The following is a 14851-nucleotide window of genomic DNA, read 5'->3' as shown; positions in this document are numbered from 1 at the left end:
AAACTGTCCAAGACGAGACAAAGAAACGCTTCTCTTCACCCCCAGTGTTGTACTTTACATTTATCCCAGTCCATTACAAACCTGCTCAGTGAGTGAACTCTTCAGAAGTTGTTATGGGTTGAACTATGTCTCCCCAAAAGACATATTCAAGCCCTAACCCCTGGTCCTGTGCATGTGATTTTATTTGGAAATAGGCCCTTTGAAGAAGTTATTAGTTAAGACGAGGCCAAAATGGATTAAGGTGGGCAAGAATCTAATCCATTAAGAGGGTAAGAGGAGATACAGACAGATACCCAAGGGAGAATGACACGGACTGCCTCCCCAAGAAGCCCCCAGAAGCCAGAAGAGGCATGGATCAGAATCTTCCCTACAGACTTCAGAAGAAGCACGATTCTGCCAACACCTTAATTTTGGGTGTCTAGTTCCAGAACTGTGAAGCAATAAATTTTTTTATTACAAGTCACCTGGTTTGTGGTATTTTGTTATGGCAGCCTTAGGAAATTAAGACAGTAATAAGTATGAGCTACAAACTTCTTTCAAGTTCTTTATAGATGAGTTCAGATATTATGGTAACTCTACAGACTACTTTGCTTGTGAGAGCAGAAGGAAAGACGTATGAAGTTCACCAAGAAGACTTCTAATTTTCCAAAGGTGGAGGCTTACTCAGGTAAGGATGCGGTACAGGGACAAAGAAGCAAGGGAGTGTAGATTTTAGTAATTATCTGCTTTATAGAAAGTTAGCTGTTCTTGTTACTAAACGTTTCATTATAATTTGGTTCTGGAATCAAATAGATTTGGGTTTGACAATGAGATCGGTCATTTATTAGATGTGTAATCTTGGGCAACCTACTCTACCACTCTAAACCCTGTTCTTTTATCCATTTCATAAAGGTGTTGCGAAGATTAAATGAAAATACAAGTCATGTTTTAAGTTAAGAGGCTGGCATTTTTTAGATGCCAAACATGATAGCTACAGGATCATACACAATTCTGTTCCATGAGCATGATTATGTAAATGATACAGGTACCAGTGCCTCTGTGACCAAACACTACCAAGATATTCAGGCAGTTATTTTTTGCTAAAAAGGGATTAACATATATAGGCAGCATACCATACTCCTAGTCTTAAAAAAACCTTCATTACAGCAATTTCAGCAACGAAACACAGAGAAAGTCATTGAAGAAATGCTGAAAGACATATATACATACACATATAATAAGAAAATAAACAAACAAACGAACACTATAATGGTATAGACTCTTTAGGCACATGATGAACAGAAGAACTCAAAAGGTCATTCACAAGAAAAAAAAAAGGAAATGTCTTTGCTATGAAGACACATCCAATGCTTCCCTGACATTTATTTCAGATCCATCACTGGTATAGCAGTAAGGACATGAAGGAGCAAGTTATTCTTTATCATAGATGCAGTGGTTTATAATACATTATTAATTACATCTATTCACTTTAAAAAGCAGGTTTAGTGGCAAACCATCACAATAAATAAAATATTTACCTGTTTCTCGTCATCTGGCATGTCCTTTTCCAGTTCTATGAGGTATTCTTCATCTAGTTCAGAAGAATTCACATTATCATCAGGTTTGTCCTCAACCTTATCCACACCTGGCTCTTCCTTCTCAAACGAATCTTTGCAGTCATGAAAGCACTCCTCTTCTCCCTGATCCTCCTGGAGATGGGCCTGAACATCCTTGAGCATCTTGCTCTGAGAATGTTCATCTTTGGGATTAGAAACTGGAGGGCTGACACACACTGATTCCTGGGGATCTGTAACCTTCAAACCATTGAACAGATCCTCTGGAACCCTACAGTTCTCTGACTTCTCCCCCATGCTGGATTCAGTGGGGGAGGTGAAGCTGAAGCTTTGGGAAAGAAGGGAAAATATCTATTATGTAATGGCGCTTTTACAGACATGAAAATATACATAAATAAGAATTTCTATCACATCTAAACAAACCTCCTTTGGGGATTCTCTTAGGACCTGCTACTGCACTAAAAGTCTCAAAAACAGAAACACATTAGCTTTCTTTCACTGAAATTAACTTTTACCACAAACCCATACATAATGTCAAACATCATTTTAAGTGATGCCTCTTTCTGGCCAAATTTGGTAGCAGAACTATTCACAAGTAACAAAAGACACCGATTTTAACGTGACTTCTTCCTTCCAAAGCTAGCTTTGTGACCGGGTGGCAAAAATAGGTAGAAACGAAAAACACTTGCAAGAAAACTGCAACAGCCTTAATCTTTATTTGACTCAATAACCCGGTCATAGTTAAGAAACCACGGATGGCCTTCCCAACGTCGCCAAGTCAATCCCACGAGCAAGTTTCTCCTGGAGCTCAAAATGGAGGCCGTGACAAAACCGTGTCATCCACTTAACCCAAAAGCGTACGGTAGAGCCCACGCAGATCACAGAGGAAGAGGAGCCTCGGAGGAGGTGGTCCTAATAAGGATCCCCGCTGAAGTCAGAATGAGGCTATAGAGTGGTTCACAGCCGCGGCTGCACAACTTGGGAACACCTGGGACGCTTTATAAAATACTGATACCCAGGCTCTGATTCAGATTTAATTAGGTTTGGTGTCCGGTCAGGACAACTGTTTTCTTCTGTTTGTTTGCTTTAAAAGCCCGAGGTGTCTGTAATGTGCAATCAACTGAGAAGCATTACTTTAGGATTTGAGTCAGAGTCTCAGCACCCCTGCCCCTGCCCTCCCTGAGTCGCAAAAGAATCTCGCCAACGACCCCTGTGTCGCGACTCAAGCCTAATTTAGCCCTGGCTTGTTCCAAGAAAACCTAAAATAGCAAGCTCATGGTAGGGAGACTTCCTTTTCACAGCGACATCTTGTTCCTCTCCACTCTCACATCTAGTTTGAGCTCCCAGGACTAGGGAGATGCCATCCCATGCTACTGAGCTGACTGCCCCCCAGCTCCGTCCCTCACCGCCAAACCGCCAGACCCAGGAGTCTACTCACAGCTCCACAACCTCCTGCGTCTTCACCTTCCAAGCCACTGAGACCCTCCACTTCCGCTCATTTGGGCGCACTTCCGTTTGCGCTGACCAATAGCGTCGCTGTTGGCAAAACAGCCTGGAAAAGGTAGTGGAACTCTCAGAGAGATAGCGAATGGCTGTCCTGTGTGACGGTACTGTACGGACTGAATTTTGAGTGGCGGTTGCCATCTTGGGTTACGGCCAAATTCCATGTGTTTGTTATTAGAATGATAAATCTATATATGGAACTGTACAACACAAACAGTGAACTCTACATTGAAGGATGGACTATAGTTAATAGTCCAATTATAAAAATGTGTTTTGATCAGTTGTAACAATGTACTACACTAATGTAAGATAATAATAGGATGCTATATGGGAACCCTGTATTGGAAGCGTGATTTTCCGTAAACCCACAACTTTTCGAATTAAAAAAAAAAATTCGCGTTTCTCTCAGAACAAGATGAAAAGTGGAAGACAGAAAAAGTGTCCCTATGGTGTTCTTTTTACTTTTTCACTCTGACATCTCTCAGGCTAGCAATTTATAAAGGAACCCCGAAGCATAAATAGAGTTTTCTCTTCACTGGCTCTTAAATAAAGTGTGTTTTTCAAGGGGGACCACCTCGAGATTAAAAAAAAAAAAAAATTCATAATAATACTTAGATGTTATTTGTCTTTTTCACATTCATTCTTTCATGAATGTACAGTGGAGTTTTCCAAAGACTGTGTTGCACGATAACGGAACAGATTCAGTGCAGAAGGAGATATGAGAATCCAGTTGGTTTTTATTAAGCAGAGATTGGCAAAAATGTGAACAATGCCACTGTTCTTAGGATAGATATTTTTTGTTTAGGAAAATATTATTCAGAAAAATGTTATTTGTCTTATCAAATAATGGATTTATTATCTTGAATTTATGAATATTTAAAAATTTCAGTTCTAATTTCTAATCTTTTAAATATTAATTTTCTGATATTTTAAATATTAACAGGTATAATCCACACACACAAAAGCTTTGGGGAGTCCTTAATCATTTTTAGAGTGCGAAGGGGTCCTGATCCCAAACCATTGCCCTGTGCATTCATTCAAGAAATGTTTATTGAACATTTTTTAAATCCCTGGCACCGTTGCTTGGAATACAGAATTGAAATATAGTGCCCACACTTAAGTTAGCCATGCATATAACCAGGAATGTCAGCAAAGCATAAATAGTTTTCCTTAATTCACAGAACCTACTGCAGAGATAGCTGGGAGGCCTTTTTTTTCAGGAAGAGTAGTAAATTTGTTTTTGAATGTATGTCTAAGTGCATAAGCTGAAAGCTTTAATATACTAAAAGTAAACATCAAAAATATGTTGGGCTCGGTGTCAGAATTCTCGCCTGCCATACCAGAGCCTGCCCATGCCACATACACACACAAACACACACAAAATAATATATATATATATATATATATATATATATATATATATATATATATACCATGCCACATACACACACACACAAAATTATATATATATATATATGTTGGAAGGTGAAAAGACAACATACAGAGTGTGAGAAAATATTTGTGAATCATAGATATCTAATAAAGGTTTAATATCCAGGGTATATAAAGAACTCCTTCAATGCAACAACAAAAAGACAAACAGTCCAACTATAAAAATGGACACAGGACTTGAGCAGACATTTCTCCAAAGGAGATATACAAATAGCCAATAAGCACATGAAAAGGTGTTCAACATCATTAGTCATTAGGGAAATGCAAGTCCAAATTGTAGTGAGACATCACGTTATACCCATTTGGATAGCTATTATCAAACAAAACAGAGCAAAACAAAACCAAGAAGCATCCGTAAGGATGCAGAGAAACAGGATCCCTCGTACACTGGTGGTGGGAATGTAAAATGATGCAGCCACTGTGGAAAACAGTTTGGTGGTTCCTCAGAAAGTTAAACATAGAATTACCATACGACCTGGCAATTCTACTTCTAGATATACATCCCAAAGAATTGAAAACATGGACTCAAACAGATAGTTACACACCAATGTTCATAGCAGCCTTGTTCATAATATCCAAAAAGTGGAAGCAACCCAAGTGTCCATCAACAGATGAACGGATAAACAGAGTGTGGTATATATACACTGGAATATTATTCAGTTATAAAAAGGAATGCAGACCTGGTATCTACGACGGCATAGATGAACCTTGAAGATATCATGTTGAGTGAAATAAGCCAAATACAAGAAAACAAATGGTGTACTATTTCACTTATATGAAGCACCTAGAATAAGCAAATCCAGAGACAGAAGATTAGAGGGTATCAGGGAGCAGGGGTGGACGGATCTGGAGTTATTGTTTAATGGGTACAGAGTTTCTGTCTGGGGTAATGCAAAATTTTTTGGTAATGGATGGTGGTAATGCTAACAGAATATTGTGAATGTAATTAACATCACTGAATTGTATACATGAAAGTGGTTTAAATGGGCCATTTTCTGTTGCATACATGTTACCACAATAAAAATTCTAAAAATGGATAAAATGATGAATTTCACTATATATTTTTTACCACAATTAAAGATAGATACATAAAATCAGAAGTTTTGAATGCTTCTTTTAACATTTTAAATGCTTTTAATACATCAAGAACCTCAAAAATGGAGGTGGTTAGGCCCTGTATAATGGAAAGACTGTTCATTTTGGAGCAAGATAAATGAGTAAATAAATAAGAAAAATAAACGAGTTACAATGGCAGCTTTCTTCCTTTCTGGCTATCTGACTCTGGACAGTAATTCTAGTAGCTAATATTTATCGACTATGTGCTTACTATGTGCCCCATGCTGTGAAAAATGCTGTAGGTGGATTATTCGATCATTTGAGTTTTAATTCTCTTGACTAGCTGTGTGATTCTGGGGCAAGTTACTTAATGTTTCTAAGCTTTAGTATATACATTTACCACATATGTAAAAATTAGGATGGATAACAATAGTATTTACCTCAAATGTTTGTTGGGAGAATGAAATGATGTGTTCCAGCAGGCAAAGAGTGCAGGGTCTGTCAAAATGTTTAACGAATGCTAGCGACAGTAACATCCTGTGACTGGCCTTGTGTCAGTACTTAGGATAGGAAACCTGTAGGACCCAGTCCCTGCCTGCCACCATCCCTCAGCCTAGGGTGGGAGGATGGAGAGGGAAGCATCAAGGTGTCTCCAAGCTCAAAGGATGATGGGATCCATGTTGCTTCCTATGAAACGGAGCTAGAAGGATATTAAGGAATGATGAGGAAGGAAGGAAGGAAGGGAGGGAGGGAGGGAAGGAGAGAGGGAGGGACGAAAGGAGGGAAGCTTAACTTTAACAGACAACAGACTTCAGACAATTTTATTCTTAACCAGATCCTGGTTATATACTACAGGATGACAAAAGGCATGCATGCATTTCCTGAGGGAACAAAGTTCTTATCTTTCAGTGTTCTTCCTTTGTACTTAAAATAATCATTTGGGGTAAACAAGCATTCTCTTCCTTCCAGACTGTTCTACATAAATCAGATAACATAAAGCAGCTTACTGCCGCCACCACCCTAATGCCATCTACTCCCAAGTAGTTCCTCAGGTCTTATATTAATTCTATCTGCTACAGATCCACGCATTTCTTTTTTTTTAGTATGCTGTATGGCAGGGCCACTTTTCATTACTTTTCCATGTGAGTATCCTGCTATTGCAGCAGCACCATTTGCTGAATGTTTGTTTATTTTGGGGGGGGAAGCACATGGACCGGGATAGAACCTGAGTCTCCCATATGGCAGGTGAGAATTCTATGATTGAGCTACCCTTGCACCGCCCCATCCCCCATTTCTTTTTTTTTTTTAACATGGGCATGCACCAGGAATCGAACCCAGGTCCTCAGGCATGGCAGGCAAGCACTTTTACCTGCTGAGCCACCGTGGCCCGCCCCCCCCCCCCATTTCTTTTTATACCAAGGGAAACCAAAATCTGGCTTGGTTTGTAGGTTTTCACTAAATAGGATATTTGATCTAGGCTGTTGAAATATGAATAGTTCCTAAGAGAAAAAGAATGGAAGAGGCCTGAGGAATCATGGAATCAGTAGCATGAACAAGGGTATTTGGGGAATGATAAGTAGGATGCTGCTGAATTCTACAGCACAGAAGCATTTTTACTGATGGGAGTTTAATTTTTAATCCAGGCAGTTCCGGAAACCATGCAGATTTTGTCTCTTAGTCTTTATAACCACCCTGCCCAAGGAAACGTTTTTCATCTAGAGGGCAGTTCTGTTATTATTTCCCAGGACAGAGACCATGTTCATCTTGTTTATAGTTGTAAAGGGTCAGTGAACATCCTGTTATTTCATGGATGAATGATCCTTTGCAAAAATTTATGCCAAAACACAGAGGAACTCAGCTCTCTGAGAGTTAAGTAAATAGATTTTGAGACTCCTGGAATTACCTGATAGAGGTGTGAGAATTAAATGGTACCATGTATTAGCATAGTATCTTAAACACAGACAATGAAGTGTTCAAAGTAGAAGAAGTATTACTATCAATAGCTCTTAGCCAGGAGAGGGCTCAATAAATGTTGTCGCTATTGGTATTATTATTAATGAAGACCTCACAACTATTACTGTTATGAGCAATCACAAACAGTAATGATAATTTTATTAATTATTATCACTCTTGTTATTAATGATGATTAGGCCTATTATCAATAGTAGTGTATTAGTGAAGCCTTCACCAACACCTTCAAGACGGGTCACCGAGCAGCTAAATTTGTTGAAAGAATGAAAGCTAAATATGAATGAATAATGAATGAATATCAGGCCACATGCTAGGCAGGTATAGCCATAAATCAGGAAAGTAGCTGTATTAGCTAGGGTTCTCTAGAGAAACAGAATCAGCAGGAAATATCTGTAGATATAAAATTTATAAAAGTGTCTCATGTAATCTGTTGTGGGGTGCACTGAAAGAGAGACCACTCAATTCAAAACTGCAAGCCAATTGGGAGTCTTTATTAGCCAGCCAGCGACTGCCTCAGAAACCTCCTAGAAGGAAGATGCAGAGAGCAGCCCCCAGAGGTTTTCAAGGTGAGCTTATAAAGGCTAAAATCATGTGGTTTTGCAGTTGCTAGCAAGCAAGCGTATCATAGAAGCAGAAAAATGCCGTTAGCTGCTACCAAAACACATCCCATTCCCTCAGTTTCCTAACTTTGGTTATTGTTTAACTCTTGGGGACATTCCACCCCGATGTTGTGGGGACTTTCCCTGCTTGGGCCTGATTGATTGCTCCTGGCCCTCCACTGGTTTTTATGAGAGAATCAAATCATTGTTTTTTCATTTTGATTATAAATCTGTTGATATTGGATTGCAAGGACTAATAATTTAACAGTTCATATTTTTCTTTGCAAGTATGAGGTGAGACAGTTGATTACACAGAGTCCAAACATTAAGCCTAATCATATGAGAATTAGGGGCCCTGCTGCGGTGGGCGAGAGCGTGGTTACCCATGGGGACCAGGAAAACAAGCTTCCATACCAGCTGTTTTCAGTTTTTTGGCATTCTTCCCGCTCTCGTAACCTGCTACGGACTAGGGATAGACTATTTCTAATTATTCCAGAATGATTGGCATAGAAGCAGCAGGTTTCTCTCAGGGTCATGCATAACCCCCTTTGTTTTGGAAATAGGAGGTCTAAGCCTCTTCGGTTTTGGAGGATGACCTCGGCCAGTGAATTTAGGGAGTTTACCAAACAACTGCTGGAGGTTTCTAATTTACTAAGATCCAGATCAACTTGTTTACTAAGGGTTTTAAAATTTTGGCCCTTGGTGATAAGGGCTGAAGTTCCAACTGCAGTTGATCCTGCGATGCCCAGTCCGACAAGGAGGGGCACTAAGATTGGGGCTCGCTTTGCCCGGTAAGTGGTTTCTAAATGTTCCTTACCTCCTTCCCCAGAATAATAATATGCTTGGGGGATAATAGAACTAAAATACAAAATTCCTCCTCGACTGCCATTACTGGGGGAGTTACACAGGGGGTAATGCCGATGTTCAGGGAAACCAGGTACTGTCAGGGGCTACAAGGAGGCGGTCCCATCCCTCCGGGGTTGAAGTGAAAATGTCCTTTAGTGACATGATGAGACCGCAGGAGTCACTATAGGGGGATTTGGCTAGATTAATTTTCAGAATAAATATAGGTTCCCTGCCCATGGAGATCTCCTAGGGTGAGTTTCAGTTCCTGTCCCCACCTGCATAGGTGCTGGCCTTGTGCTTCCTGGACTGAGAGGTTTCTGATATGGGTATCCTAGGCCTCTAGGGAGATATTAGCTCCTATTCCGATGTAATAAGGGGGTTCGGGGTTTAAGCAAAGCCAACAGTCTTCAGTAATAAGCGGATTGGTTTGATTCACGAACTGGAAAACTGAATTTAACATGTTGAGAAGGGGCTTTTTAGGGGAGGGAGAGGAATTTATTTGGGAGTGTGGGGTAGCATAGGCTTTTGAGCTCGAGCCTACCAGAGGCGAGACCCTGAGTCTGGGAGGGCTGTGCTGGTTTTATGCCAGGGTTGAGAGCTCAATTAGGTCCTATGGGATTGTCTGCTTTATGGGGAAGGGACCTTTGAATTGTGAAAATGGTGCCTAGGTTGTAACCCAAGACATATAATCTTAATCCCCCAATTTTTCCACTCACCCAAGTTTGGCTATGCCAGGAAGGGATAGTAATAATCATTGGGTTACAGGCGCCTCGGGTGCAACTGTTGGGGTTATGGGCTGGTGCCCTTGTTAAGGTTATGAATGGGTCTCGGTTAGTCCATTCTGCGATTGTTTCACAACCCCAGTTGGCACAATAATATTGGCCTTTCCCTTGGCAGTTTAAACTTCCCTCCGTAGGACAGGCATAGTATTGGGTATGCCATAAGCCTTTTTCTTGGTGGGGGGTAGCACACCCGTATCTGATCATGTTACCATAACTCCCCTTCCCTAGGTGTCCAAACAGTTGGCAGAGATCAAAGTGGAGGGTCAATTGGAAGGGAGTGGTGGTTGTAGCCACCAGTACTCCATCCACCATTTTAGTGAGTTCTAAAGTTTGAACTCACTAAAGTGGCTGGCTGAAGTTTCTTTATCCAGACTAGGTCTCCGGGCTACACCTGAAATAGATCTTTTTTAAGGGCAGGATTTGTTGGTCCCGGATGGGCTGCCTTCACCAGTTTCTGAGTTTGCTGGGTAGTAGATTGCAGGGCCTGTAATGATTTTAGAAGAGAATGGTTATTTAATTCAGCTATTTTTTCTTCCCCCAATTTAGGGGTTAGTGGAGGTGGTCATCCAAACATGATTTCATATGGGGTAATTCCCTTAACACAGGGAGTACATCTAGTTTTTAGGAGGGCAAATGGAAGGAGACTTACCCAGCTTTCGCCAGTCTTGACTTTATTTAAAGTTTCCTTTTTGTTCTATTCATTCTTTCAACTTGCCCTGAACTCTGGGGCCTATAAATACAGTGTAATTTCCATTTGATATTCAATATTTTTGCTAACAATTGGGTAACTTGGGTGATGAACGCCAGCCCATTGTCGGACCCCATTGCAGTCGGGAGGCCAAATCGAAGGACAATTTCAGAAACTAGTTTTTTTACTACTATTTGTGCTGTCTCAGTTCTGGTAGGAAATGCCTCAGTCCATCCGGAGAAGGTGTCGATGAAGACTAGCAGGTATTTGTATCCATATGGACCAGGTAATATTTCTGTGAAGTCTGCTCCCCACTGTTCCCCTGGGGCTTGTCCCCTCAGCCTGGTTCCTTGGGGCATTTCTCTCCCTTGGCCAAAATTTACCTGGGCACAGATGTGGCATCTGGAAGATACCTGCCAGGCTTGTTGTCACAATCGGGGAATGTAGTAATCTCTCTGTAAGAGTTCAGTTAGTTTCATACTGTCCAGGTGTGTACTTTGGTGAACCTGGGCAACCAAATTGTGCCCCAGGTGCTCTGGCATTAGGATTCTCCCGTCTGAGAGAATTTTCCAACCATCCGGGTCTGTTTAGTGCCCAGAGTTTCTCCCAGTCTAATTTCTTCCCTGGTATATTCTAGAGGGCTCAGCAGCACTTGCCCCAGTAAAATAGGAAGTATCTGCAGCGTCCCCACTGGTTTTTGGGCAACTCTTTTGCCATTTTATCAGCCAGGGCATTTCCTCTGGTGATTTGAGTTTCAGCAGTCTGATGTCCTTTGCAATGTATAACGGCTGCCCTTTATGGTAACCAGATAGCCTCTAGCAAGGCGAGTATTTTTGGTATATTTTTTACTTCCTTTCCTCCTGATGTCAAAAGTCCCTGCTCCTGATATAGTGCCCCATGGACATGCACAGTTGTGAAGGCATACTTGTTGTCCGTGTAGATGTTGACAACCTTTCCTTTTTCCCACCTTAGAGTCTGGGTCAGAGCTATTAGTTCAGCCTTCTAGGCTAAAGTCCCATGTCCTAGAGCCTGAGCCCAGATGACCCGGTCCACAGTTACCACCGCTGCCCCCACATACCTGATTCCCTCTGAGATGTAATTGCTCCTGTCTGTGTATAATTCTACATCAGGATTTGGCCAGGGGTTGTTGGTGAGGTCAGCCCTTATGTTTGTGAAAGATTCCAAGCTCTCACGACAGTCATGGATGGGCTCGGACGGGTCATCATCCAGAAGCAAGGTGGCGGGGTTAAGAGCCACCATTTTTAGGAAGCAGATTCTTGGGGGATCCAATAGCAACACCTGATACTGGGTTATCTGGGCATTTGAAAGCCAGGAGCTCTCGGGTGGGCTCCTTAGTAACGTTTCTACTGAATGTGGGGCCACTATGTGTAAGTCCTGTCCCAGAGTTAATTTAGATGCTTCTTTTACCAAAATGGAAGTGGCAGCAATGGCTTGGAGGCAGCTTGGCCACCTGGCTGCCACATGGTCTAGTCTTTTAGACAGGTAGGCAACTGGCCTTTCCATGGTCCTAGCATTTGGGTGAGGACTCCTTTTGCTATTCCTTGGGTTTCAGTGACATGTAGTTGAAAAGGTTGGGACAGGTCAAGCAAGGTTAAGGCTGGAGCACTCACAAGCACCTGTTTCAGCATTTTAAAAGCTGTTTGCTCAGCCTCGGTCCAGGTTAGAGCTTCCTCCTCTCCCCCTGTGCTAGTGTATAGGGGTTTTCCTATTTCTGCAAACCTGGGAATCCAGAGCCGGCAATATCCAACTGCTCCTAAAAACTCCCGTACCTGCCTTTTTGTTTTTGGTTGGGGTATTTTTAGGATAGCTTCAATCCTATTAGAAGACAGAGCTCTTTTCCCCCCTTCTAATTCATACCCTAAGTATGCTGCTGAACTGGTGCAGAGTTGGGCCTTTTTGGCTGAGACCCAATAGCCCAACTGGGCTAGTTCCTGTAACAAGTTTTCGGTTGCCTTTTTGCAGTTTGACAAATCATTAGCTGCCAGTAAGAGGTCATCCACATATTGTAGGAAGGTTATCTCTGGATGCTTTTGTCTAATACGAGCCAGATCCTGACTTAAGGCCTCATCGAACAGGGTGGGAGAATTCTGAAACCTCACGGCAACTGAGTCCAGGTTAGTTGTCCAGAGAACCCCCACTCTGGGTCAGTCCATTCAAAAGCAAAGATGGGTTGACTTACCGCAGCCAGGGGAAGTGAAAAGAAGGCATCCTTTAAGTTCAGAACAGTGTAGACATGCTGGCCGGGAGGCAACAGGTTCAAGAGCATATATGGGTTAGGCACAGTGGGGTGAATGGTTTCAATTCTTTTGTTTACCTCTTGGGTATTTTGCACTGGCCGGAAATCGTTGGTCCTGGGTTTTTGGACCAGGAGAAGGGGGGTGTTCCAGGTCAAATGGCAGGGGACTAGAATACCTGCCTCCAGGAATCTTTTGATATGGACTGTGATACCTCTTTTAGCCTTTAAGCCTATTGGGTATTGTCGGACTCTGATTGGGGTGGCGGTGTTAGTCAGCTGGACAACAAAGATGGGCCGGTGGGCAGCTAATCCTGGTAGGTTAGTTTCTGCCCATATGCCTGGTATTTTTTCTTTAAATTCCCTCAAATAGGGGCCTGGGGCCAGCAGCGCCACCTCTGCCATAAGTAAATACTCTTCTGATAAGGGGCAAAAGAGGAGGATTGCTGAGGGGGTTGTATTGAAGGAGAGCTCAGCCGAATCGTTTTTGAAAGAGATGGTGGTTTGTAATTTCTGGAGAAGGTCTCTCCCCAAAAGGGGGTACGGATACTCTGGCATTACAAGAAACGGGTGGGTGACAGTTCCTTCCCCAAGGTTAGTGATCCTAGTCTTAGTCCATGGGTGAGACTTTGTCTTTCCCATTGATGCCTGTATGGGGATTTTTTCCTTAGATATGGGCCTTTCTGCTTGCTGGAGGATGGAGAAGGTCTCCCAAGTATCTGCAAGAAATTTTATAGGCTTGCCCCCAATTTCTAATGTGACCTTGGGCTCCCGGGGGCTCAACGGAATGGAGCCCTGGCCCCGTCAATTTGCCTCTTCAACCAGAACAGGGGCCGGTTTCATTCCTTTAAGTCCTCTTTTAGGGCATTCATTTTTCCAACATCTGTTCTCTTTGCAGTAGGTGCATTGGTTTTTTTCCTTGGTTTCCCTTTCTTTTTCAATGGTTTCCCATCTACCTTTTTGTTTTTCCTGTTCAGCCATTGCAGATACTAAAATTTTGGCTATTTGGGCGGGCCACGGTGGCTCAGCAGGCAGGAATGCTTGCCTGCGATGCCAGAGGACCCGGGTTTGATTCCTGGTGCCTGCCCATGTTAAAAAAAAAAAAAAAAAGATTTTGGCTATTTTTTTGGACTGCGTGGTCTCAGGGTCATCTCTGTTATTAAAAGTCTTTTGGGCAATCTCAATCAGTTTGGACAGCACTTTACCCTCAAATCCTTCTAATTTCTGTAATTTTTTTCTTATATCTGGGGCCGACTGGGTGACAAATGCTATATTTATGGCTTGCCTATTTTTGGGTGCCTCTGGATCTATAGGGGTGTACAAGCACTATGACTCAAAGAGGTGCTCGAGGAAAGCAGACAGAGATTCATCCGGCTTTTGTACGGTTTTGTTTACCCGAGAGAAGTTGGTTGGATTCTTGGCCGCTGCTTGTAGCCCCCAGAGCAGAGTCTGGCAGTACTGATTGAGAGCCTCCTTACCTCTATCAGTGTTGGGGTCCCATCCAGGGTGGGTGGAGGGGAACACAGCCTCCAATCGGGTTAATTCAGTAGTATGTTGTCCATCAGGTCCAGTAATTAACTTCCTCGCCTCTCTCATGACTCTATCTCATTTCTTGGAGATGAAGAGGGTCTGGAGGAGCTGTTGGCAGTCATCCCAGGTGGGCTGGTGGGTGAAAAAGACAGTCTCCAAGAAGGAGATGAGCCCTTGGGGGCTTTTCAGAGAAAGAGGGATTCTGGTTTTTCCAATTATACAGATCGCTAGAGGAAAAGGGGACGTAAACCATGAAAGGTGGGCGGTCGTCCCCCAGGGCAAGGCCAACCTGCCTCAAGGGTAAAATTGGAACTCCGGAAGAATCCGGTGATTGTGAACCAGAAGAAGGATGGTAAGCAGAGCCACTTCTGGTACGGGAGGGCGGGGGGATTGAAGGTCACCTCCTGGCCATCAGAGGGGCTGGTTGTCGCCTCTTGGTCGTTTCTTCCCTCTGGCCCTAGAGGGGGTGGAGGGGCTGTTTGGTATGGGGGAGGGTCCATCAAGAGAGGATCCTCTGGTGGTCCTGTCAATACTGGGATCCCATTAGTTTTTTCTTTTTGAGAGGTTTTTATTAAGAGGGTCATTTGGCTGTGGGGGGGGGTCTTTCTTTTTGGGAC

General features: G+C 42.7%; 1 protein-coding gene across 1 annotated transcript in view; it reads right to left on the bottom strand.

Moving 5' to 3' along the window:
- TTC1 (tetratricopeptide repeat domain 1) overlaps window positions 1–3100 on the bottom strand; it is a 68285-nt gene extending 65185 nt beyond the window's left edge. Inside the window, exons 1-2 of the mRNA XM_077137568.1 lie at window positions 2992–3100; window positions 1518–1881 (exon numbers count right to left, since the gene is read on the bottom strand). Of these exons, the coding sequence (XP_076993683.1) occupies window positions 1518–1850 (333 nt within the window). The 5' untranslated portion in view covers window positions 1851–1881; window positions 2992–3100. The remainder of the gene's footprint in view (window positions 1–1517; window positions 1882–2991) is intronic.
- Between the last annotated feature and the right edge of the window lie 11751 nt (window positions 3101–14851).

The sequence above is a fragment of the Tamandua tetradactyla genome, chromosome 20 (genome assembly GCF_023851605.1).
Source record: "Tamandua tetradactyla isolate mTamTet1 chromosome 20, mTamTet1.pri, whole genome shotgun sequence".
NCBI lineage: Eukaryota > Metazoa > Chordata > Mammalia > Pilosa > Myrmecophagidae > Tamandua > Tamandua tetradactyla.
Note: the sequence above shows the minus strand (reverse complement) of the source record. Positions and strands in the feature narration are given on the sequence as shown.